This window comes from Heliangelus exortis, chromosome 6 (assembly GCF_036169615.1).
Source record: "Heliangelus exortis chromosome 6, bHelExo1.hap1, whole genome shotgun sequence".
Classification (NCBI taxonomy): Eukaryota; Metazoa; Chordata; class Aves; order Apodiformes; family Trochilidae; genus Heliangelus; species Heliangelus exortis.
In genome coordinates this window covers 35,102,522-35,128,841 of record NC_092427.1, presented here as the reverse complement: position 1 = coordinate 35,128,841, position 26,320 = coordinate 35,102,522, and the positions used below count along the sequence as shown (strand labels likewise).

At 44.3% G+C, this 26,320-nt stretch overlaps 1 protein-coding gene across 1 annotated transcript in view; it reads left to right on the top strand.

The window, feature by feature from the left end:
* Positions 1-25,181, top strand: part of TMEFF2 (transmembrane protein with EGF like and two follistatin like domains 2) — a 126,523-nt gene extending 101,342 nt beyond the window's left edge. Inside the window, exons 8-11 of the mRNA XM_071747841.1 lie at positions 17,108-17,231; positions 18,924-19,082; positions 24,047-24,133; positions 24,542-25,181. Of these exons, the coding sequence (XP_071603942.1) occupies positions 17,108-17,231; positions 18,924-19,082; positions 24,047-24,133; positions 24,542-24,638 (467 nt within the window). The 3' untranslated portion in view covers positions 24,639-25,181. The remainder of the gene's footprint in view (positions 1-17,107; positions 17,232-18,923; positions 19,083-24,046; positions 24,134-24,541) is intronic.
* The last annotated feature ends 1,139 nt before the right edge of the window (positions 25,182-26,320 follow it).

Below are 26,320 nucleotides of genomic sequence, written 5' to 3'. Positions count from 1 at the left end.
GAGGGACACTGGGGTGGGACACAGCCCTTTCCTCAGGCAGAGTCCACCAAATTGAGTCACAGTCATCTTCATTGTCTGGAGAGGAGCCAGGGAGCAGAACAGCAGCACTGGGTTCCTACAGAGTGACTACTCTTCAATCCCCCCCAGGAGTAAAACATGAGACCCTCTGTCTAGGTTCTTTCTCTAGATTGTAACCTTTTCAAAGTAGCTTAAGTTTTGAGTATAAACCACTTGGAGTTGTCCCTTTAAATTAAATTTTGTGTTTTCTACCATGACAGTCATTTCCTAAACTGGTAAAAAATAATAAAGCTGCAGAACTTGGCTGTGGGATAGAAACTTATCAGGCAGGGTGGCTGTGCCCTGGTGAACCAGGGCTTTGTGTGCTGCTTCAGGGAATCAGCAAGTGAGATGTAGGGCTGAGCACTTTGCAGCCACCACAGCTTGAGGGAAACCATTCCTCATCTCACAGTTTTGGGAAATCCCATCCTTCCATATGGAAATGTGCCTGGCTTTCGATTCCACAGCCTCCAAGTCAGAGGTTGTCACACTTAAATAGATTGTTTAGGCAGTGCTCCTGCTTTTCCATCAAATCACTTAAAATTTGGAAGAAAAAACCCAAACAACCCCATATTTTGATATGCTGTCAGCTGCATGGCTGTGACTGCTGCCTGGCTGCAGCCTCTGCCTGTGTTCCCACTCATGGGTGTGCACACACCTGGCATTTGGGGGTACAAAAATAATGCAGTGGATACATTTATTTAAGAATAAGAAGTTTTTAAATGTTGCTGTAATTGTTAGTTGTATTTACAAGGGCAAGGCCTTACGAAAACACAAATTTTATGCACAATGTTCACAAAAGGTGGCAGCTCACTCAGGGAAAGCAAAGCATTAGAGGCTGTATTTCAGGCCATGCATTTAGGGTTAGGTTTGGGTTTTTTTGCCTGTGACTTGAGGAAAGCAGTGAGGACATCTCCCTCTGGGCACTGTGACCATGCTGTGCTCCACAGGCCTGAAAGTCCTTTAAGATGTCTGAGCATTCAGAAACAGAGGTCTACAAACAGCTGAAGTCTGAGGCAAATAAACTCCATATGATGGAAGAACAGAGAGAGTCTTCACTTCTAAAATAATTTCCTAATAAAGGCAAGTGGAGGAGTCACTTTGGTCTTATTTTGCCTGCTTGATCCACGTACTCCTGAGAGAAAAGTTTTCCAAAGGCAGAGCAGGGGGAACATATCCTCTCATTGCACAGAACCTGGAGGTTTCCAAAATCAAGCTCAAATTTACCAAAAGGGAAAGTGATATGGCATTTATGATGACAGTGTGTAGCTTAGTCTAATTTATGAAGTAAAATAAACCAGAGATTAAAATGCCTGTTGCTGTTCTGGGGTTCTTCTGAGCGATTTCCAAGGATGAGAGAGAGCTCACTGTACTGTGAAAGCATGGTGGTCTCCAGCCCTTCCTCTGCCATCCTTCCTGCTCCATCATTGCTGATATCCAGAAAAAAGCCTAAAAAAGCAGCTGGTAGGTTAAGAAATCTTCTTCTCATCTACTCCTGAACTGAAGTCTGAGTCGCCAGCAGTGTCAGTCCCAGCTACTCACTGGGCCCCCCAGACCTTCACTTGTCCTGGGTGCTTTTTGAAATGAAAAATTGCAGTTGCTTCTTTTCCTTTGTAATTTAACACCTGTTTTTTAAAAGGTGGAGTGTGGAAAGTCCCACGCCAGCACTTTCCTGTGTCATCAGGAGGACCAGATGCTTGCTTTCTAAAATATGGAGAGCGTAAGGCAATTGTCTAGCGGTGGGCGCTGCAGCGTGGGCAACCCTAAAGGTTCTTCTTCTGCTGAAGGTTCTCAAGTGTATCTTTAGCTCTTTAGGCTCCATCTTACTAAAATCTATGGCATGGTTTTTTTTGGAAGAGCAGAGAACACACTGAGGTTGAGGTCACATCAGAGCCTCACAGCCAAGTCCCATGGCAGGAAGGAAGCTGCAGCCCCCCCGGAGCGCCGTGCCGTGTGATTTAGCAGCACTTACTCCAAACAGCCCTTTCCTGAGGAGCAAGCAAAATGAAATCAGGCTTACAGAGATTTTAAAAACAAGCAGTAGGGAGGGAGAAATATTGCTCATTTAATCTGCCAGCCTCAGGAGAATACCTCAGTCTTTATGAGAGTTCTCCTTTAACTCTGAATCGCAGATGCGAAGCTTGGTAAAATGTGTCTTGGCTTTTTTGGATTTCTGGGAGTTTTTTTGTGGTTTTATAATGACAGAAATTGTGCCTTTTCATTACTTACGATTTCCCAGTGTCATGTTCATGGAACCTGTAATTGTTAGCATTAAAACTTAAATTAGGTCTCAGGTGAACTGCTAGACAGCTCTTTACCTAGAATGATGCAGCTCAAGGAAAAAAAGCGTTTCCATTTGTGCCTTTAAAGCCTGGCCCTTAATTTAGTCACTAATGAATGTGAATCAAAAGTCTTAGAATTCATTTATGCTTTCTTTCCATAATAAACAAATTCAGTAATGTTGTGAGTGAACATTATAAAGAAAGCTATTTAATTTGCCTAGAAGCTCAGCAGCCTGAAAATTCGGTGTGTCCGGGCTATAAATTTGATCTGTAGGAAATAAACAGCTAAAGCAAGTAACACCATGGGCAACCTGTAAATTACAGTCAGACCAGCCTATTGTACTACTGGTAACAGTCCCAAAATAGTTAAGTCCTAGAAATTATTTCAGGTGTCAAGATTTGGGGTGAGGTTACAATTTCTAATGTCAAGTATATTTTTCCATCTCGGGTTTCCAGCAACAGCACAAGACTCTTAAAGCTTGCTCCAAACACTGGCTCCCAGTTCTTCTGCTTCCCCAAGACTGTGCACCTGACTGGTTGCTTTTCATCCCTGTAGTATCATCTGAGCAGTCAACATTTTGCAACATTTTGTTCTCCTAAAGGTTATGGAGAGAAAAAAAGAAATTGTATGTGCAATATTGGTGAGCAGTCCTGGGTTCATGTAGGTGTTCTTACAGGTTCTTCTGGTTGTGTCCTGGGCCATAAACACATCACGTATCATTTACATATGTTTTGGTTTATTTTGGAGCATAAAATCTGTCTTCTTGAGCAAAACTGAGCATTTCAGTACCTGCTGGTCTTTGTGCTCTGTTTTTCCACTCTTCCTCTGGGCTCCCAGGACTTTGCTGACTCGAGTCATCCTTGAAGGATGCTGTTTGAGATGGTGCACAGCAGCTCTTTGCCATCCACCACACCAGTTTGAATCAGTTACTGGATATTAAGGAGTACCACAGTGTATTTTTATGCCCAGCAGCTCTATCTTAGGCCTAGTTTCTCTGATTTTTCTTTTAGGAATTACAGAGCCTTCCCTAGGTTTTGAGAATTAGTCATTATGAGATGCTAGAATATCTGTTTTCAGGAAACATCAGCATTTAAAAATATGTGTTTGATCTAGTCTGAAATGTAAAAAAAAAAGTAAAATTTAAATATTCATAGAACAGAATTTCTTCAGAATTGTGTTTCATGGGATGTTTTGGCACCTTTTATGAAATGTTAGATATCAAAATATCATGAGATGAAAGCATGACAGATGTAATAAATAAGTTGTATAGTAAGGAAAGTTGCTACTTAGAACTGACTGAAACATCATCTTTTCTAGAATGAGTATCATCATGTCAAATTACAACACAAACACAGATAATTTGGTCGTTTAGACAGGTGGAATGTTAACCCCAGCCTTATAATAACAAAGGCTTTCACTCAGCCTCAGGAAGTGTAAAAGCATCTGGCAGAATAAAAAAGAAATGCTGCTGGTGAAGAAAAGGAGATGGGGATTTAATTTTTTGTAGACCTTCAGAATTAGACTGCGTGGAGTCAAGTAGCATTTTTTTCCTAGTTTTAATAGATTTGAGTAAAGAAAGGAAAGACAAGCACCTTGCTGCAGTGTTTTCACTTGGCTGATGATTCCACTTTTCATTCACTACATCTCCTAAAACCTCAATCTTGTGCTGATTGCTCCAGCACTGACAAGTTCCAGTTCTTTTTGTGTTTCTTAACATTTAGTGTATGAGACACTGAAGCCACTACTGACAGAAATTTCTTACTTAAGAAATAAGGGAATGGTTTCTAGACAGTAGGAAACACTGTGGGGGAATGCAGCATTTTGAATATCAGCTCTCCCATCTCTACTGCTTCTTTCCATAGAAACATTTCTCTGCCCTGGGGAGAAGCCCATGGGTGGTTTGAGCCATATATCTGTATCACCAAGAGAGTTGGAAGCCCTCTTGAAAACTCAGGTTTGAAGCACAGCATTTACCTGCTTAGCCAGGTGAGTTCTTACCCACCTGGGCTGTAGTTTGTTAGCATTTTGTTAGTGTGCAGCTCTCTGCCCCTTAAATACAACAGCTCCAACCCAAATGAGCTGTTCCAGTCCCAGTGTCACTGCATTTCAGAGAATTATCAGCACTGAATCAAAGTGCTGCTACAGCCTTAGCCCTTTTAGACAGCATTGCATAATGGCAAAATGGTTTTCAGGAGGACAAAAAAAAAAAAAAAAAATTAAAACCCTCCCTATGGTTTTAATCTCCTTTTGTTCTTGTCTCTGGTTTAAAGCTGTGTGAGGTGTACATCAAAAACACCCCCTCCCTGGGGTATTTCATTTACAATTTTATTTAGTAATGGAAGTGTACTTTCATCTAGCTAGGATGGGAAAGGATTAAATAAAAAACACTGTTCTAAAATCAAGTAGCATAAGTCTAGGCTGTCTCTGTGCTCTGTAAATGAAGTAGCCATGGGAAGGGCTTGTTATTAGTCTGTAATACCAAAACTGATAAACTATTAGTGTTTTGTCAGGCATAATATATGCTAAACATTTTCCTCTGCAGATTGCCTCAACAAGAATTGTGACTGTTTTTAGACACATCTGGCACTGTGGATTTTTTTCCATCCTGCATTTCAGTGATTTAAAGGGCCTTGGCTGGGCAGAAGGATGTCAGCTGTTTGGTTTAAAATACTGTTTTAAAAGAGTAAATCAGATTTAAAGAGGCAGTAGGTAAAATTCTGGCTTTGCTGAAGCTAGTGGGAGAATGGCCACTGAGTTTAATTGCTTTCTGATTTCCCTGTATGGCTTTTTTAACTATTTTGATTCCTAGTAAATTTTCCAGTTCCAAAAGAGCATTTTCTTTCCCAATCAGCTTCTCCCACTTCTAATATTAGCTCTAGGAGTGAGCGCTGGGGTAAAATAGCAAACCCTTTAGTTACACAAATGCCACCTCCACAGCTCACTTGTTGGGCACTTCTGTAAGACAGTAACAGCAGTGGGTGCAGGTGTATGGAAGCAGTGAATGCAGGTGGTCATTTGTAAAAAAAAAAAATAGAAATATTCTTCATAGATTTTTCTGGCTGTGTTTCAAAATGGGCAGTGTGACCAGTGATGAATGTCAGGACCTCTGAGGTGGCCAGAAGCTATTCTGCTCTTTATGGAAAGAAAGCAGAGCCAGCCCTGAGCTGTGCCCTGCCTAAAGAGATGGATGCATAAAGGTGGGGAGAGCCACGGGGGCTGGAGAGAAGAGTTTGTGGGAGATGGACACCATAAGGCTGCTGCAGAGCCCATCTGCACTTGGCTTTTTTCAGGAGGCTCTGTGAAGAAGTCACCTCAAGGACTTTGTCCTTCTGGGGGAGTTTGCAGTCACCAGAGAAAGAGGTGACTGCTCTGTCCCAGTGTCCTCAGTGCCATGTGCACCCTGGAGGGTCCCTTTCAGCTGCTGAGAGGCACAAAGCATGGTCTGAGATCTCTGAGCATCTCAGAGGCCACTTTTTGCCTGGTAGAGCTGGTAGGTTCTGCAGTTTCTTGGCAGACAGGAAACAAAGTGCATCTTTGGCAAATGAGGTAAAAAGCAGCTTTTACTGCAGTGGCATTTTTATAGTGTTTTACCATTTTCTTCTACACTGAGAATTTGACATAGTAAGGGATATATTTCCAGCTTCAGGCATGGGAATGGAAACATAGTGAACTCCTGACTACTGAAGAGGAATTTCTGATGTACAGTCTGCTCCAAACTGAGCCTCTGAGCAGCCACAAAAGGTTTTAACAATAGAACCAGGCAGATACAGAAAGCAAAGTTGTAAAGTGTGCAGACCCATTACCATCACAGTTTTACAATGCAGGACTCAGGGGAGACAGGTGAGTAAAAATAGAGGCAAACTGAGCAGGATTCCTCCCTCAGCAAGTGTGGTGCTTTGCTTTGTAGAGAGGAATGATCACAGTTTTCCAACATGCCAATAAAATGAATTTTCTTTTCTGAATAGCCTGAACAAGAGCAGTGCAAAACGTGGCTGAAACGATGCTTTTAGCCAACAATGGACATTTCTCTGAGCAGTCACAGGCCATCCAGGGTCATGTTCTGGTAACTAAAATAACCAAGATTTGCACAAGGGATTTGCCAGGCATGTGATTCAAGAAGCATTCCAAAATACCATATATAGGAGTTACGTATTTTTATTTCAGCCTCCTATTTTCTCACACACGCTGCCCCCAAATTTTGCAGCTCTTTCTCCAGTTTCCTGGATGAATTCTCTGGGGTGGCATGTTTTTACAAGCACAGATGCTACCTTGGAAAAAAAGAAAGGAGGGAAGGGAGCCAAATGAATGTCACACGCCCCCAGAAAAAAAACAGGAGGAAAAAAAAAAAAAGAAGAAAAAAAAAAAAGGACTGCTTTTAGTAAGCAGAACTGAATATAAAGTTAGTGAAGCTGTGAAGCCCTCAGCTTGTCAAAAGGACTGAGGAAACGCCTCCAAAATTATGTCCCTGACCCACTTGTCATGCACCTGGGTAACCTTTCTGTCTCCGTGCCTTCCCTCAGACTTCTCTGACAGTTTTGCCATTCATTCTTGCTTTCAGTTCTAATTTTTTGAGTTTGTTTAAAGTGTACAAAAAAGCAAGTTCTCATAATGTTGTCCTGGCAAACCTAGATATAATCTGGAGACATTTTCAAGTAGAGTTTCTGGCCATCCACTGATCTCCACAGGAAACAGTCCACTCAGATCCAGAGTTCCTCCTGGAAATTAAGGGGCAGGCTGGTAGCTGGATGTGGGTGCACTTTTATTTCCAGCAGTTTCTCAAAATGAAGATCCTGGTCTGTTTCTTTGATCTACTGCCCAAATCTTCAGCCAAATGATGAGGATTGTTGGGAAATGCAGCTTCGTGTTACATAAAATGTGCCCTGATAATAATGAGGTGAATAGAGCTGGTAAGTGCAGCTCCATGCAAACGTGGGACCATGTGGTCCTAATCCACAGTGAAATTGCTTAAAGCAATTTTTATCAGTGCAGTTCTTAAAAACTGGAAGAGAACTGCCTGCAGCAGTACTTAAATTCCTGCCAGCCCCCTGCAAAAGTGCCATAGAGGGATTAACCTCTGGTCACTGGGGTGGCATGTGGGAACTGGAGACCTCTGGAATCTCTGATATTGTAGGGATTGAAGGAGAGAGGGAAAACCTTCCACATTTCCAGTGATGGATTGGAAATGCCAGACTAAATTTCCAGGTGTTTTCTCAGAAACACACCAGGCTCCATCAGGTAGGGAGCACAAGTTGGCCTGGTGGCAATGGCAAGGCCATAACTTAGGGCACTGTGACACTTGGTTTTCCTGTCCCCCAGGAAACAAATCTGCAGCAAAACTGTTGTCTATAACTCTTGGGCAGTTTATAATCTTTTTCCAGCAGCACATATGCATATTTTATCCCATTGTGTTTATCAAAGATGTCCTTAGACAGCTTCATTCCTGTGTAGCCCTCCAGCCCTGCAGTCTCCCGTTTCATCATCCTCATGATGGAAAAGGTTGGTCCTAGGTGGGCAGAGCTGCACTGCTGACCAGAACCTTCTTTCTCTGCCTGAGCCCCCTCCCCACACACACACAGAGCTGGGAGATGGGAAACATCATTAATTGTGCCCTCTCCCTGGGGTGTTGCCAGTGAAACCATCCTGCTCCCTCCACACATCAATATCCTTGACACCTGTCTTCAAACTTAGGTCCTGCATATCCATCTACTCTTGGGAAAGTGTCAGAAGGGTACAGATATCCCTTCACTATTTTTAGGGCCATATCAAAAGTATTTATCAGCCTTCTGGCACCTCATCCCATTTGTCATATTTGATGCTCGGCAGGGGAGGAGGGTGAAACCCTTTAGAAACAGGGTGGTGGATGGGTGAAACACCTTGAGCTAAGACCACAGTGATGGTTAAAGGTGACTCCTGGGGGTTGTTGTGGCTGTTGCTATGAAAATGAGGTGTGTTTCAGGTTGGTTTTTGGAAGCTGTGGTTCACAGAAAGCTCCAACTGAGTCAGAAAGTGCCTGTCATGGTCCCCTAAGAGCAGGCAGAGCAGGGACTCAAGGCTCATCCTCCACTTGATGTTTGCCCACCTGGGGGGTAGCAGGGATGTGGGGGGGTTCTGCTTGGAGCCCTGGGGCAGGGCTGAGCTCTCAGCTGATGTTTGGTGACTCTGCCATCAGCTCTGTGCCATCAGCCCTCCCACCCTGCCTTGCTGACAGGGAAACACCTCTTCCTTCAGCTTGCAACTGTGCATCCCAGCCTGAATATATAGGGAGGTGGGGCTCAACCTGTGTTAAACCTGTCTCATCCTCATCACACAAAGTGGTGCAGGAGATGCTGAGCCTGCTTTTCCACACACCCATGGCCAGTGGAAGTTCTTCCAACTCCTCCCTGAAGCAGCTTCAAGGCCCCTGAGCAGGCAGCTCTTTAAGGTGCAGGTACCATGTTCATCCACCTCGTGCCACAAAACTGGGGACATTTTCCTGGCACTCTTGCTTTTTAGAAGGCATTAATATATTCTGCCTGAAACTTTGCCCACATACCATCTGCTTCAGCCTTATCTGTCTTTTGATGAGAAAGCTGAATGTATAATGTCCACTTGGCTTCCCTGCCTTACATAAGGTTTTGGTTTCACGTTAGGGTTGCAGTTTTGGAGCTCCCCCAGCAGCTCCTGCTCTTCTTTGCAAATGAAAGAGCAGTGACAAAAATCAATATCATCTTCATAGCTCTAATGAATGTGACCCACAGCCTTTTTTTCAGGTGACCACAAGCTTCTATCATGTGTCTGAGGCCTATTTGCAAATATTGATTTGGATTGGAGATTATCTGTAGCCATTTCATAGGAAATCTTAAGGTCTGGCAGTGTTGCTCTCCGTGCTCCTTTGGCTACCAAAGCTGTAACTCAGCAAAACCTGATAGCCAAGGTTGCTAAGCTATGAAAATGAGGTGTGTTTCAGGTTGGTTTTTGGAAGCTGTTTAAGGAGGTGGTTCACAGAAAGCTCCAACTGAGTGAAAGCCCTGCTTTGGAGTGGCAGCAAACTCTGTTTACTGGAAGAAGGGGGGGAAAAAAAAAAAAAATAAAAAAAAATGGAACCTTCATATGCAAATGTATGGCATTTGGAAATGTCATCTAGCTGCATCTCCATATAAATAAGGCACTCTCAGAGCACTGCACTAGCAAGGCTGCTTTGATAGAGAAATTGCATGGTAGCACCCAAGGCAGAGGCAGCAGGACACCACTCAGACAAGATCAGGGAGTTTTGTTCCTTCATCACCACTTAACTAAGTTAACTAATAGTGCTGGGGGTTAGACAGGTTGGGAATTGCTGTTAGGGTGTTGGTATGGGGTGCTGCATGGGGCTGTAGGGACAACAGTCTGGCACCTGGGCCACCAAAGATAGTGCTTAACCCAGAGCTGGTTCCTATGTCAGCATCCATCCCTCTGCCTCCTTCTGTAGATCCATGCCTGATCCCTCAGGAGGAGACATAAAACAGCATCTGCTGCTGAGAACATCCACGTGCTGGGGTGGAGTTGCCATCTCTGTTTCATCTGGTGTTAAAGAGGAAATTGCCACTCTCAGACACACTTTTGGAGAGAGAGGAGAACGCTGAGAGGAGCCTTGGCCTGGTTCCCACTGTCTGGTTTTGACCACCTCCAGCCTTGGCACGACTAAGTCGCTCCAGAGGAGGGAAAGAGAGGTGTTGGCCAAGCTGTTGGGAGGGATTTCTGACACCCACTCTGCTTGTGTGATGGACACAGCCCCTCTGCCTTCAGGCACACGGCCTAAATGGGGGCAACCTCACAAATCTTTAAGCTGACACCAATTCTTTTCCAACATAAAATTACAATAATAACGTTCACTGAGCCTCTGCGTGAGCTGCCTAAGGAGATCATTCACTAAGGAGAAAAAACTACAGCTTGATTCCTTTCCATGGATGGTTTCTGAAGGGAGAAATGTCCTCAGGTCAGGTGTAGAGACACTTGTGCAGCATCTGTTTAACCAGCAGTCACCACTGCTTTTACCAACAGCCTCAGAAGGGCTCGGTGGACAAAATGTGGTGGGGAGGAGTGGAGGAGGAGAGGCAAGGTGAGAGAACAGCCTGCTTTACCTTCCTGAGTGAAGCAGTCATCCCAGGGAGGAGTTGTGTCTCATCTGAGCACCAGCTGGAGCAGCTCATCAGCTCTCCTGGCATTTTTGTGTCCTCTTTTTCAGCTTGGCTAATATTGCTGGATGTTCAGATGTCTGAGCAAGGGTTCTTAGCATGAACTTGTTATTTCTGTGCTATTTTGGAGTTGTGTTGCTCCTTGTAGTGCAGTAGCCACCTGGCAGCACCTGCTCCTGTGTGTAGGAGCCTGGGCTGCTTGGGTCAATACAGCCCTTTGGGTGAGGCATCTGTGCCTGGCCAGTCAGTACAGGTGGATTATGGCCACTGAAAAAACCAAATGAGGCTCACAAGAAAATATTATGTTCAGTTTTCAGTAGACAAATGATCTTTTTACATACAGGAAAATGATCACAAGTTGCCTCATTTCAAGCAAACTTCTCAAACAAGGAAGATGCACTAAGATGATGTCAGTAAAAGCACTTCTTGGTTTCAAAAGTTCAGAGATAGCTTTAATATATATAGCATAGCTCATATAGATGTGCTGACAAGCTGAAAGTATTTTGTTCCCCATTTGAACATCTGGGGATTATTAGTGTCTTAATTCATTGGTTTCTATTATTAATTATGGCAGCAGGCTGAATAATGATGATTTATTGCTGCAAAAGACAGAGCACAATATTTTTTTGCAAGTGCACTAGGACATCTTGCCATCTTCTCAAAAAACCAAAAAGCACTGGAATATTTTTAAAAAGGAAAGTGGATGTTATCTTATTCCAGGGAACTCATTTGCATAGGGACATTTAAAATTAAGAAATTACTATGTTGATCAAGCCTATTTTGTGCCTGAGAAAAGGAGGGAATTGAATTCACCAAGTTCCATTTCTTGTTTGCCTCTTGGCAAAGCAGCTAAGATGGAGCTGGCATTTTTCAGCTCTGTGCTAGGGAGACATAGTGCATTTGTAAGGTCAAGAGCAAGGTTTTAAAAGAAGGGACCCCAGTGTGTCCAGGTAATGAACAGGTGAGAGGTGACCAGGAGTGACTCTGGGGCTGCTGGCAGCTTTGCCAAGGGAAGGGTTGAGCAAAGCCTTGGGAGAAATCTCTTTTTCTCCCAGTTCTGAGCTGGGATTTATCAGCACGTTTCATTATGAGGAAGCAGGAAACCTGCTTAAAGGCTTCATCTGTGTAAGTTGCTGTGGGACTCTGCTAAAAAATGCTGCACTTCCAGAAGCACCACAGTGACTGCCCCATTCCTCCTGACTTTGCAGAGCATCTCCAGACCTCTATGGATGCTGCAGATGTTGCTGGGCTGAGAAACCTCCCTCTTTCCCTCTTCCCCCAGAAGAGCAGCAGTTGCTGACTCTCTGAAGACTGCAGATGAATAAAATAGACTGTCCCTATCCTCATCCACAGGATTCACATTCCCACCCCTAGTTAATCCCTGAAGCTTTTCCACAAAACTCTGGGCATCCTTTGCCTTTGCTCTACAGGTTGACACTCTGGACCTTTATTTTGATTTTAAGTAAGAATTGCTGTGCCAAGTCTCTAATCATGCAGAGCAGAAGATGTTAAGCTCCCAATGCTGAGCTCTGCAGCAAATCTTTGAGAGAGCTGCCAAGGAGGTAAAAAGAGTGACAGGAACACACTTCCAAAAGGCACTGAGGTTAAGGACATGCATTTGACTCAAGGATCCCTTTCCCCCTTTGTAAATCCTCTGCAAATGTGATGTGTAAGGAGTCACTGCCTCAATATCAGTGAGAGCTTTCAGCTGCAAATTTGACTGACCTCAGCAGTATTAAAAGATTAAATCATTATCTGAGTCCATTCTCCTTAACCACTGTTCCCAATGAGACAGGTGCCCAAATGGCTTTCACTGCACATCACTCACCATCCCATCCTTTATTTGAGGAAGTTTGTGTGTGTTTGCAGGATCTGCCCCAGCCCAGGGATGGCTGTACACAAGGTATTAAGGCTGTATGTGAGCCAATATTTTCTGATATGGGCACTTATTATTTCCATAAGCTCCAACATGACACATCTGTACAACAGTGGAAATGCTAACATCCAAATTTCCAGGCTGTGGTCCCTGCTCTGCTTCCTGAAACCACCTAGAAAGCCTCACTGATTCATACATAAGGAACAACAGAATTATCAGCCCTGCAGAACTGATTGTTAAGTTCCTGGCAGTCATTTTTTTGGCCACAAGAATCCTATTTTTGCCTAGATTTTCATCTCATTTCTTTTAAGTGGATTGCAGGAACTTATTTCTGGAAAGAATTCTCTGGGTACTCCAGGCAATACTTGATATAATCCTCATCAAGGGCACTGATGGACTTGTTTGTCAGTGGAGCTACTCCAGAGGTTCAGTTGTGTAACAGGAGCTCAGATGGGAGCTGGGGATGGTGAGGGCTGTGCAGGGATGATCCTGGCTCTGCTGTTCCCATTGCTTGCAGAGTCAGGTCCTGTCACCAGGCAGACTGTTTGGGCTTTGGAATTTCAGCCTTCACTGAGGGATTTCCCTGAGAAACCTGAATGGTGCAGATTCAGCTCCCCAAACCTTTGAAGTAAAGGCAAAGCTAAACCAGAAATTAAAAGGAATGCAAAATGTATTTGAAATAATTCTTCTGCTGTTTCATGGCAGAGGACAGGAACAGCCAGAGATGTTAAGGAATTTAGACAAGATTGCTTTGGATGATTTATTTAACATTTTGGAAGATAATCCATCAGCAAAAGCAAGATCAGTGAATGGGTGGTTAGTCACACTCAATAACTTTTCAGGATCCAATTTCTTAGCCCAGCAAAACATCTCATCAGCTCTGCTGGGCAGCAAGTGTTCAACTGGGAGACTCCTCTAGGAGCTAAGCAAGCTGATCAGCTGCTTCAGTCTACACAAAGTAGCATCTGGCCTCAATGCATTTAAAAATAATCTGTTTTGACTAGGAGAGCTGAGATGATAGGCTATCATGTCATGTTCTGGCACTAACAAAGGATGTGAACAATATGAAATGTCATGTTAGGCTAAAGATGCAAAAAAAAAAATGTTGTGGAAATGCAAAAGACGTTGGCTTCATCAAAGTGACTTTTCTATCAGAAAAATGCTTCAAGAAAAAGGTTCATGAATACAGTTGATCCCAGGGTGAGGGCATATTTATTTTTAAAATAAAAAGCAGAAGCATATTGAGAAATGTGGCAGGATTTCTATCTGTTCAGAGATGGGAGAGACTGACCCAGTCAGTCCAATTTTAAAATTATTGTTATTTATTTCTTTTCTTTTTTTGGGTGCAAACAAAACTTTCACACATTGTTGCCACAACAGCAATGCAGCAAGCCTGATGTTTGAAGAGGAGCTCCTGAATTTAACTCTGAATTTGGTCTGTACAGTCATTCTGTGAATACCAATCTGCTGGGCTTGGAAAAAAAGTGGGGAACTTTGTCTTTAAGCTTTGTTCTCTGTAGGTGTAAGGTTGGTGTGGTAGAAGGGCTCCTTAGTTTGATGATTTTATAATCTGATTAGTGAGGATTCCCTCCAGGACTAAATTTATACAGCATCCCAAATTATAAGGGGGGAAAGTCTTCATTTATTTATTGTGGTTTTACTTGTTTGAACTTTGTCTGGTTCTTACTTGAATCATAATTTATACATGTTTTTAATTCATATCCTCACTTCTTAAGAAATGATTTTCTAGTTCTTGTTTCCTAGCAATGTGAGCCCTGTGATGCACTCCTGATAGTGTCTCATCAGTGGCTGGGTTACTGAAAAGTGCTCAGATCCTGCTGGAGTGAGAGCAGTCAGTGGTAACATGAAGGAACTTGCTGTTGGGGTCTCTATTTTAAGCCTGAAAACATGTTTTGTGTTTTGAGAAAAATACCCTGTTTTGAGGCAGGGAAATTATTTTGGGTGTATTCAGAATGTGCCAAAGAGGAGGGGAATTTTTTTTGCCTGAAGTAAATGATGCTTTCACTGTGGTCTGTCTTTTGAACAACCAAAAGGGCAAATCAAAATAAATACAAGGGTTTTTTTTTCCCCTTTCTGCCCTTATGTTCAATCCCTAACTCTCAGAGGAGTCATCAGTCAAAATGAGAGACTACAGACAATTCATATCTAAGTTTTCTTCCAGTGTTCCTGTATGAAGTGTTTATCATATGAAGCTCTTGCAAAGCTTGGATCCTCTCATTTTTGGTTGGGTAAAGCATTTACCACATTACCATTACCAGCATTTACCATAACATTACACTCAGAGGAGCAATTACAAGTTCTGCAGGATCCTAGATTTCAAGACCTTTTTAAAGAACACAAGGTTTCTACCCACATGGCTGCAGGAGGAGGAAAAATCATTCCTCTTTTTACCAGCCCTACAGCCTACACAGAGTGAGAGCAAGACATCTCTCCAAGTCTGGGAGAGGTTCTAATCCCCCCTTTCAAGTCCTGGCAGATCATTCTGTCCTGACAGTAAAGATTTCCCTCACCATCTTGAAGCATGCCTTTGAAAAATAAAAAAAAAGAAAAGAAAGAGATCAAATGGTTTCCTACCTTTCCTTCCTTTTTAGCAACACTGCTGGCTCATCTGGGAGAGGAGGTTGGTGGTGGCATATGGACATCACAGAGATGGTTTGGTTGCTAAGAAGGAATCATTGGAGTGAAACACACACACAGAGCAGTCTCCTGCTCTTCAGACAGGAAGCAAACTTCCACTAATGGAAAATGTGAAGGACTCAGCATAATATTTTCCACAAGAAACAATATGTGTCTTAATAGTGATCCTCTATTTCTTGCTGCAGTTTTCAGGACAGGCATATGGAACAGGGTGCCCTGGGCAGTGGTGGGATCACCATTCCTAGAGGAATTTAAGAGTCATAAGGACACAGTACTTAGGGATGTGGCTTAATTAAGGTGCTGTCAGTGTTAGGTTGATGGTTGGGTTCAGTGATCTTGAAGATCTTTTCCAGCCAAGGTAATTCTGTGATATATCTGGACCATAGCAGAGGTCCAACACATGGGGCAGGGGCACAGATGATCCCAATGTGCATGTGGTGTCCAACAAGTCCCAAGCACATCAGGATCTACCCGTGTGCACCAGACGTGTCATTGGTAGCTGGCTTATGCCACACAGGGTTTTTTCTGTTCCAAGAGTATTTTCATGTGGAAAAAAAGGAATATCCATGAAGTTCTGGTGGGATAATAAGTCTCTTTATGGATATATTTGACATGCTGGGAGCCAGTGTCTCACCTAGAGGGTGACAGGTGGCCAAAAATGTTTAGAGCCAAACAAACCAGACCTTCTACCCCACCTTTTAGCAGAAATTCCTGGGAAAGCTCCCAAAGGAGGTTTTGCCATGCCTGTAGCACACCTCCAGCCATCCTGCTCTGGCTGTGCCACCCCAGGGATGTCAGCTGGGGACCAGCAGAGGCAGAGGGGGTTGTGTTTGGTGTCTGTGTGTTTTAAACAACACAGCAATAGTCCCTAGGGCACAGATTCTCAACCTCTTAACGAGGTAAAAGAAATTAATGCTGTCTGCAGGGCTGAAGAAGAACAGAACCCTGTCATCCTGGTTTGCTGGGAGCTTGTCCTTGCCTGTTTGAACACCAGGACAATCTCACCAACTTGATTAGTGCAAGTTGTTAAGAGACTTGTAAAGCTCTCCTTAGGCAGCAGTGATAGGAAAGGAATTCATTATGAAACACTCTGCCTCTTGGATCTGCCACACACACTTTTCCCAAAGGTGGGATAATTCCTCAGAATCCCTCCTGCCAGCACTGGAGGCAGAACACAAACTGCAGGTGTTACATAACATGGGGAGAACTTCCTCAGGAAAATACAAATGCTTTAACTTATTTGTGTGCAAGCTACCTACCTCAGACACCTATCATTTTTTATTTTTTATTTTTTCTGTCTTTAATTAATTGTGGATAGATGATGCTATCATAGGAAATGGAATTTTTACCATTTGAGGCATCAGCAGGGTTGGTTAAATGGAAGAATTGCCAAAATTGTGCAGATTTTAGCCCACAAAATTCCTGTGAGTTCATTGCAAGTACCCCTCTGCCTTTCAGCCCACAATGTAAGTGTTGAGCACTGCTATATATAATAATAATATTAAATAATAATAAATAATAATATTAATAATAAAATAATACCTGTTTCAAAACTCAGAAGCCTTCATTTTCCTGGCCACATGGAGGGTAATATTTCCCAGGATTTGCAGTCCAGCTGCAGAAGCAGGCACAGAAAATCAAACCAGTGTGAAGGTGCAGGGAGGAGTCCAGCAGGCTCTGGGGTGTGGGCGTGCAGCAGTGGTGAGAAACTTCAGCTCTGGGCTCCTGGTCCTTTACTTCAGCCATAAAATTATCTTTCTGGATGTGTTTTGTTGAATGACCAAAAACATCCCAAGTCTTCCTCCTAGCTTTGCCTGGGTGCAAGGAGACAACAAAAGGATAATAAAAATGATAAGGCATTCTCCATGTGCTGCTCTGTGGTCAGTTTTTGAAAATAATTCTTTTTTTCTGCTGTCTCATTTGCTGTAACATGACAGGAATCAGATGTGCAAACTCCTGCTTCCCACAAACAACATCATGCACACTTCCCACTTCTGGTTTTCCTTCTGTTGAGTCCTTTCCATGGTTTCACCCTCTCCTGCAGTGCCAGGTTTAATGTTTCCTTCACCTCTGTCCACAGAAAATGCAAACAAACTGGAGGAAAGCGCCAGAGGGATCTACATCCCTTGTCCAGAGCATTACAATGGCTTCTGCATGCATGGCAAGTGTGAGCACTCCACTAACATGCTGGAACCCTCTTGCAGGTAACCCTTCTCCTACCAAGGAGGAAAGGCCACACACGTGAAAATACTGACTTAAAAAAAGCACTTAATTTAGATAAACTATGGAAAATAATGCTCGCCGAGGCACTTTATACTACAAAAGTCATTAGACTAATTATTCAACAAAGTCCCCCTTTTATGTGGCAAAAATTTATTAATTGATTCAGTAACCTTCAGTTAGATTTGGGTGTATTTTTAAAAGCACTTCACAAAGCTCTCAGGCAGCTGCTGGGTAGCCCCCTGAATCAGAAGGAGAGGAATGACACCAGGAACAGGTCCTCACCTGGGGCAGCAGCCTGGGACAGAGGTGACATCTTTGTGCGAGGGGTGGCTTTGAAGGATGAGGTTGGGGCAGGGAGGAGTAATGGTGACAGCATTTGTTTCATGGTGACAACACACGTGTGTTTCATGGTGACAGCACATGTGTGTTTCGTGGTGACAGCACATGTGTGTTTCATGGTGACAACACGTGTTTCATGGTGACAGCACACGTGTTTCATGGTGACGTGTTTCATGGTGACAGCACGTGTGTTTCATGGTGACAACACGTGTGTTTCATGGTGACAACACACGTGTTTCATGGTGACAACACGTGTGTTTCATGGTGACAAACACGTGTGTTTCATGGTGACAACACGTGTTTCTGCAGGGAATGCCTCCCTGCAGAGGTGGGGATATTACTTCTGAGGCCCAACCAGCAAAAAAAAAGGACTTTAATGCATAAAGCAGCATTTTTCTGGGACACTGTGCTTGGAGAGCAATGATACAAACCGGGCAGCTTCTCCCAGCTCCTGCAAACAGCCAGGGCACATTTTGCTCTTTGCAGCTAAAAAATGCCCTTTCCTGAAGCTGCTGGGAGTATCCAGGAGAGGGAGAAGCTGGAAGTGAAGGACTGACCACTGGGGTTAGTGCCCCACCAACCCTTCTGAGAGGAGCCCAAGCCATCTTGCTTGGTCTCATGGAGTTGCTGCCACCATTGACCTGGATTTTGGCATCGTCCCACTTGGGGTTTTTTTAGGGGAAAGAGGGCAAGAGGCACCATGGGAAAAGCACTGCCTGTTCCTCAGAACCACAGAGGGGAGATGTCAGGCTGCAGGATGGGAAGTGGTGAGCAGAGCAAGCAGGCAGTGTTGGGGTGGGTGGTTGCAGCACCAACAGAGGGGTTTTTTATAGCAGCCAGACAAATGTAAATGATGTACCCACTGGCAGGAACATCTAATCACATTTCATAGGGAGCTGGGATGATTGCTTATCACTTCCTTAGGGGTAATCTGCATAAGGAGCCACAATGAGATGGCTTTTCACCATCCCCCACCTCCCCAAAGAAAGAGAGAAATCTGAAATACCTTGAGCAGGAAACTAAATGGATTCTCATCATGACATGCAAGGAGTTCCACGTGATGCCAGGCCAGCCCTTGTCCCCTGTGCTCCTTCTGCCACTCCTGCAGTATCATTCCCCCTCAGAGCTCTTAGTGACACCAAGGACCTGGAACCTTCCCTCTGAGGGGTCTGAGGAGGCTCCAGTGCTCTCTCTGGAGGACCTATCCTGAAAGAAAAAGACCCAAAAACCAAACACATAAGCATGTGCTTAAGCCACCACTGATATTTTTTTCAGCTGTAATTCATTTCTTCAAAAGCCACAGGCATAACTGGAGGAAATGCTGTTTGTTTCAGATGTGATGCTGGCTACACTGGACAACACTGTGAAAAAAAGGACTACAGTGTCTTATACGTGGTTCCAGGTCCAGTCCGATTTCAGTACGTCTTAATAGCAGCTGTGATTGGAACCATCCAGATTGCTATCATCTGTGTGGTAGTCCTCTGCATTACAAGGTCAGTAGCACTGATACTCTGCAGCAGGAAAAAAAAAAAAAATAGAGACTTTTGTTTTTCCTCCTCTGTGCACTGATTATAGAGATTTCAGCTGTGACACTGCTGATAACAAATGCTGTTTAATTCCCCAACAAACAGAAGATATCCTCTGGTCCAGCAAGTCAGCTGCTTTATGCTGCAGCTTTATTATTATAACTTCCATCTTAATCAAAGTTAGGTGGGTGCCTGCAGCAAATGAAGTTCCCTGTTTTGTATTCCGGAGCTTGGACAAATATTGTTCATATAAATAAGGGGAATATAAATGCAGCAGCTGGATCAACACTTAATAAAAATAATCATATCTCCATCTGGCTTCCTCAAGGGCCCATTCCCTTAGTCCTAATCAGGCAAAGCATGCAAACTTTTAAGCCTGTTTGCAATCCCATTGATTAAATGATTTCATTAGGCTTGCAACCATGTTCCAAGGTACTGTGCATGTTTTAAGGGCTACACTAAATGGTGGCAGCCCAAGCCATGTGTCAGTTGTTTGGGGTTTTTTTCTTTACTGAGAAGAAAGGGTTGGTTTGAATGGGAACTGGTTCAGAACAAGAGGGGTGCATCCAATCCTTCCCCTCCTACACCTCCTGTTCCTGTTCCCCAGTGAACTCTGAGAGGGCTTGGGGTAAGGTCTGAACTTCAGATCACAAGGTTAAATTCACTCAGGTAGCAACACTGATAAATCATTCTTTTAGAAGTAAATTTCTTTTAAAAAAATAAGTAAATAAATAAAAGCCCGGTATCATATAGCTCTGTGGACAATAAAGTCTCTAATATATCTCAGTCCCTATGTTCCACTGCTGGGCTGGAAGACAAGTGTAGCATTTATTTCTTGAAAAGGCACAAAAAATACAATAATTTAAGTCCTCTGGCCTAAAGGCATAAACCAAAACCATCTAATGAACCATATTTTTTTTGCCGAGCTGAGCTCAGCAACTAAATGGTAAATACTGAACAAGGTAGCAGACTGCATTGTGCTGCTTTTCCCAGCACTTATTCCAACAACCAAAACTGTGAGGAAAAGAAGATGGTGCAGTAACTGCTAATGGAAAGAATGCTTTGTATCATTTTGTCACCTTGATGCAGGGTGCTTTATCCTGAGGAGGGAAGACAGTGTGCTGAGGGTGAGCTGGGGCTGTAATGCAAATTACCCACCCCACTGTTTTCATACAGAGCTGCTACCTTTCCCCACACACTCTGTAGCCAAGATAATTTCTGATCTTTTGACTTTTTTTTCCTGTAATGCATGTAATTACTGCAGAGCATCCTCCAGCCCAGCATAATGAGTGGAGATACATTTGCAAAAGTGTACTCTTAAGTGGCCTAAGAGAAAAATCCACATGACAGGAGAGCATTGTGGCAGTATGTGCATAAGTAATTGCCTTTTTGAAGTCATCTGCTTTGGAGAACCTGAGTGTACTGGTTTGAACTCCACACCCTGAACTCTTGGAAGTGCTAAAACCACCCTACCAGACTGCTGGGAGAGAGGAGGGAAACTTCACTTACTCAGAGGCCACCACAGCCAAATTCTGTGCTGCTCATTTCAGCTAATTTTGCCAAATTAGTTTGGGGCACTCTGTCCAAACCCTGCATTTGAGCTTTCAAGATTTAACTGCTGTGAATCTTTTGGCTGTTGTTACTCTTGCTGCTCTTAAAATCCTGCCTGTACAGTGGTGCAAATCTCTGGGGGGTCCTCCAGTGCTGGGAGGCTCTGTCTGAGCCATTCCTGGGCACTTTTAGGGCCCTTGTTGCAGAGATATTTGAGTCTGGATAAATCAGCTCTGCTGCTGACAAGGGTTGCTCTGCCCTCCTGCCCTGCCCTTGGCTCCTGGGCACTTGTTTCTGCCAACACTTTTGTGCCACCATTAGCATTCCTGTAGCCACACAACAGACCTGGTCAGGGGACAGATTCAGCCAACAGGATGGGTTTGAATGAATTTGTTTTTAAGCTGCTTGACTCCTTGGTGAGGTTGGCTGCTTGGCTGCTCATCACTCTGGGGAAGAGGACAGGGGAGCAGAGGCCTCTCGGTATGGAGGGAAGGAGGTGGAGCAGTGAGGCACAGCCCCTGCACCCAAGGACATTTAGCTCAGAGGTAAGGCAAAAGAGAAGCAATGATAAAAGTGAAGGAGGATGGTACATAATATAGGTAAAGCCTGGTGTCATCATGATTCTCAGCAGTTTTCTTTACAGCTTTGCATTTTTAGTGCTTCCCTAATGTTTAGGCACAGCGGTCTTATTTATGTGAAGAAATAACTTGATTAAAAATGAATGCATAATGTGTTCTACCTGCTATGAATCACATGGTGAGTAACTCAAGCTTGTGAGCAAGCTTCAATGGAGGGAGGGCAGGCAGCCTGTGCTCCAGTACCTGGATTACATGGATAAAACTGCTGCGTTCACAAAGGAAAGGATCCCCCACGCAGAGCACTACAAAGAGCTTTTGATTAAAGAGTTAAGGACCAAGGAAAAACTGTCATTCAATTTTAGCAGATGATTAAGTCTAAGAAGCTGGTTAAATGCTGACGCCCCTCTTAGGAAATCCAGATGCACTTGAGACACAACTGTGTCTCTAACTGTGGGCATTTTTGGTTAAAAGATGCTTTTTCATCAGCTTAATTGGAGTAATCTCTACCTCTGAATCGATACCTCTTGACCTTGGGCTGAGTGACCCTGTAGATACTGTCAGTGCCAGTTTTGGAAAAGTGCCTGTGAGATGCTCATCTCCCTGCTCCCAGCTGGAGCAGTCGTGTCCATCCCATTCTCTGGGATGTATGGCTGCATCCCCTGGGATTGCTGACCACCCTGCTCATCCCCCAGCCCCCTCGTACCACCACGTTTCTTACAAAAAACCACTCCAGTTGTGCCTGCTCTGGCTTCCAACCCCTGGTCTCCCAACCCTGCTGCCCCAAGGCAAAGCAGGGCTGTAAATCCTCATCCCCTGGGACTGGGGAGCAACCCCTGGTCACTTGGGGAGCAGTGCTGTCTGTCACACTGCTGTGACACTGCCAGGTCCTGCTGGGCCATCTCCTGCTGAATGGGCAGCAGAGGCCACCTGGGGGATGGCCAGGGCTTGGGAATCAGGGAATCAGCAGCTCAGGGAATCAGCAGCTCAGGGAATCAGCAGCTCAGGGAATCAGCCCTGTGCTTGCTCACAGTGGCTCCCTGGGAAAAGTTTGGGAGCCTTTTTAGGAACTGGCCGTGAATAATGAGTTTGTCATGAGGTCACAAACCAGCTGAAGTCTGCAGTAGTTTCAGAATGAAAGCTCTGCCATGACCTCAGAGAGCACAGGAGACACTCGGGCTCATTTTTCCAGGAGCAGTGGCAGCAGCCTCCTGCACTGCTTCCAAGAAAGGGATGAGAGAAGATATAGAAATATAGAAATATATAGAGGAGAGCCATGCAGTTTCTCATGAGGGGGTGGTCCCGTTGGCTTAAAAAAGTGAAGTAAGTCGGGACAATCTGACCCATATTTTGTAAGACACTTATAGAATTGTATCCAGCAGTTTGAAATGCTTCATCAGTTCTTACACTTTTTTTTTTAGCCTGGTGTCACAAAGCTATAGCCTCACTCCCACCCAGTGAGGGGGGAAAAATGCCCTTTTTGATTTGGAGGCATCAGTAAAATATATTTGACTCTGTTTTGCTGGGAGTTATTTGACACAGAGCTGAAAACAACTGCCTTGAGGGCTCGCTGAGTTCTCCCCTGGGCTTAACCCATAGGGTTTCACAAGGTGCTACCAAAAGCCTCCCTGAAACACAACAAAACAGCACAAGTTAGCCCAATACAAAGGGTCTGTTGGTTGGGTTTTTTTCATATCAGTAGGGTCTGGAGTATCATGGACATTTCTGTCATGCTGCTCCAAGTGGGTGTTTCACTCTTTCATGCAGAGGGCAGAAAAGGTAAAAAGTCTTATGGGTGCAGAAAGAGGACAAAAGCTGAAGGAGGAACAGCTCCTTCCTCCTCCTGTGCAAAATGTTAACCAGGTCACCCTGGTGAAGGAGCATTTTTACTGCTGGTGGTTTGTAGCTCGCCAGTTTCCTACTGGTACTACAAAAAGTGTCAGCATTTTGAGAGGGTCTTGGTCACCCTCCTGTGGTTCTGCTCATGCAGCAATTCTTGCTGTAACCCCCTTGGCTCTCCTACAGCCTCCACCTGGGGCTGAACTCTCTATTTTCTGGCCAAGAGTTCCTTTCCACAGGAGGAAACCAGAACCACTTCCCCCACGGGTGGGAGTGCCACAGGTAAATGGTTGGGATGTGCCCTTGCTGAGGAGCACTGTGAGGTCCTGAGGCAGAAGAAATTTGCTTTTGCCACCATCCAGAGGAAAATAAGATTCTGGGCTGGCAGAGTGGTGGCTTTTCCACATGAACCAAGCAGCCACGTGAGGAGCACAGCACAGTGCAGGCACCCCTGACTATAGGAGCTGCTGGCCAATGGGCCATGGAGATTTAATAGGGCCTGCAGACACTTAGCTCCCCAAAAACACAGCCCCCCAGACAGCAGACAGCCCTTATTTGTAACTGTGAACTATTTGTAAATAGTTCACAGACCTGGGACAAGGAGCAGATGAGCACCCTGAACCTCCCACCTGCACCTCAGCAGAGATAAATCCATTATCTAAAGGTGAGAAGTACAGCCTGGGGCTGTCCCAGTGCAGCAGAGTCACCCCTGCTCACCAGGAAGGAGCAGGAATCTTGCAGTTTCCATTGCCATATTTTTGTTTACACGATGTTTTATGGATTTGTTAGTTTTTTGGGGTTTTTTTGTTGCCATTAGCCAGACCATTTGGTTTCACCGAAGAGGAAACCTGCCCAGGGTCAGAGGTTCCCTCTCTCTCTCCCTCCCTCCCTCCCTCCCTCCCTTCCTTCCCCTTCTGCCCGGGCACCTTGTGACAAACTCTGTATTCTCCCACCTTTCTTTTCCAGGAAATGTCCCAGGAGCAACAGAATCCACAGACAGAAGCAAAACACAGGGCACTACAGTTCAGACAACACGACAAGAGCATCGACAAGGTTAATTTAAAGAGAGCATGTTTCCACAATGGCAAAACTAACTGCAGAGAGCTTGGACTACAAAATCCAGTATTATAGACAAAAGATTAAGACGAGATCTACACATGTTGCCTTGCATTTGTGGTAAATCTACACCAATGAGAACATGTACTACAGCTATATTTGATTATGTATGGATATATTTGAAATAGTATACATTGTCTTGATGTTTTTCTGTAATGTAAATAAACTATTTATATCACACAATATAGTTTTTTCTTTTTCATGTATTTGTTATATATAATAAATACTCAGTGATGAGAAAAAAATTGCCTTTCTTAAATTTGCTGTATCTCATAGCTGTGTATAGTCTCGGGATGTTGTATGTGGTCACTAACAAATCTCTTCTTTTTTTTTTTCTTTTTCCAGTTCTAGTGGCAATTTTGAGTCTACTGAACTCAGTAGTAGGGTTTTGAGTTGGTCCAAGATCAGCGACAATTATGGATGTGGGAAAGGTGAAGAATAATTTAACCTACATTGAGGAGGGATAAAATATTTCAGATCCGGAGTCAACTACATTTCATCAGCCTTCTTCTCCCTTACCATCTATCTTTACTCTCCCATAGCTTAGGAAGCCTTTGCCTTCTAAATTAAATTCTAACCGAAGGGGAAATGGAAATTCTCAGTGACTGTGATGGGAGTGTTGAGGGTAATGTTTCCATCTGGGAGGGAATTAGGTGTCTGTCAAGGTGAACCCTACAAGAACACTGCAGGATCTCCAGCTCTGGTCACTGGAGTGAGTGAAAATTGCTTCTTACTGTTGATTGAAAATTATTAGGTTAAAAAAAAAGTTAATAACGTAATAACAGCTGAAATGCCAGCACCATTGGTACCTCGTGAACATGCTGATATAATTTATTTTTGCAAAGAGAAGGTGAAAACCACTCAGAAAATACCTTATGAATAACTTTATGGGTGACCCTGCTCCATTAAATGTAATGAAGTCAAATGTTGACTATACCTCAAGAAAATAAGGGCATGTGTTTTGTCACATCCACGTGATGGACAAGATGCAAAGTTATTTCCAGGGGAGCTGAAACTCTCCAAAAACACTTTCTTTTGAGGAGCCACTATTGCTCCAGTTTGTGCTATGAATTTTGAAGATGGCAGAGTGAAACTGAAGGGCAGAGTGTGGTAACTCCACTCCTGCTCAGTAACATCCACCCCACTAACTGATTAGCAACAGAATTGTGAACTAAAATGCCCTTGTAAATGGTATTTATTGTGCAAAGAAGAGACTTTGCCTGGACAGACAGGACCCAGCAGGAGGAGCCAGGTGCCATCACCACCCAAAATACTGCCTCTGGGTCCCAGTCAGAGCTGGGGTTGCCCAGGCTGATGGCTCATGAGTGTGTTTCCATTTCCTGCTTCAGCATCCATCCCATCACTCACAGCAGTCACCACTCCCACCAGTGACAAACCACCCAGTCTGGTCTCCAGACACAGGTGATGAGCTACTTCTGTTCCAACACAGCTTTTGGTCCCCCTCTCCCCTCTCTCCCAACCCTGCTTTAAAGTGAATCCATTGCATGATGTTCACACGGTCTCAGTTTTTTTTGGTTTTTTTGTTGTTTTTTTTTTTGTCTCGTTGCGGGTTTCTTGGCTTTTGAAAGGTAATAAAAGGTGATTGGCAAGAGATGCTTCCAAGAGATGCACCTGGTCTGTGCTGATTGAGGGGAGGGGGAGTGTGGGGCTTTCAGAGGACTGCAGGGACCTTCTGCTTCCCAGAGCCATGGGTTGGGGTGAGGAGGGGGGGCTGTACAGCCACTCCCTGCTCCTCAGCCCTTATCCCAGCTCTCCAGCCCTCCAGGCTTCCTATCAAATCAGGATTGGAGCTGCCAGGGGTGATCCTGGCCCACTGGGATACTTCCATGCTCAAACCTACTAAAAATGACTCCTCTTTGGCCCAGCTGAGGTGGTTTGGTTGGGGGTTTTGTGTTTTTTTAGGTCCCTCATGGGTTTTGTCTCCCACACGCAGACTCCTTTGGGGTGGGGTACTCCACAGAGGGGCCCCCAGGGACAGCTCTGCAGGTTTGGTGGCACAAGATCCCTTCTCTGCAAGCCCTGCTAAGTGAACTGATCCTGAGGTGGCATCACAACTCCCCTTTTCCCACCCCTCCCTCTGCCAAACCCACTGCAGTGATGGCA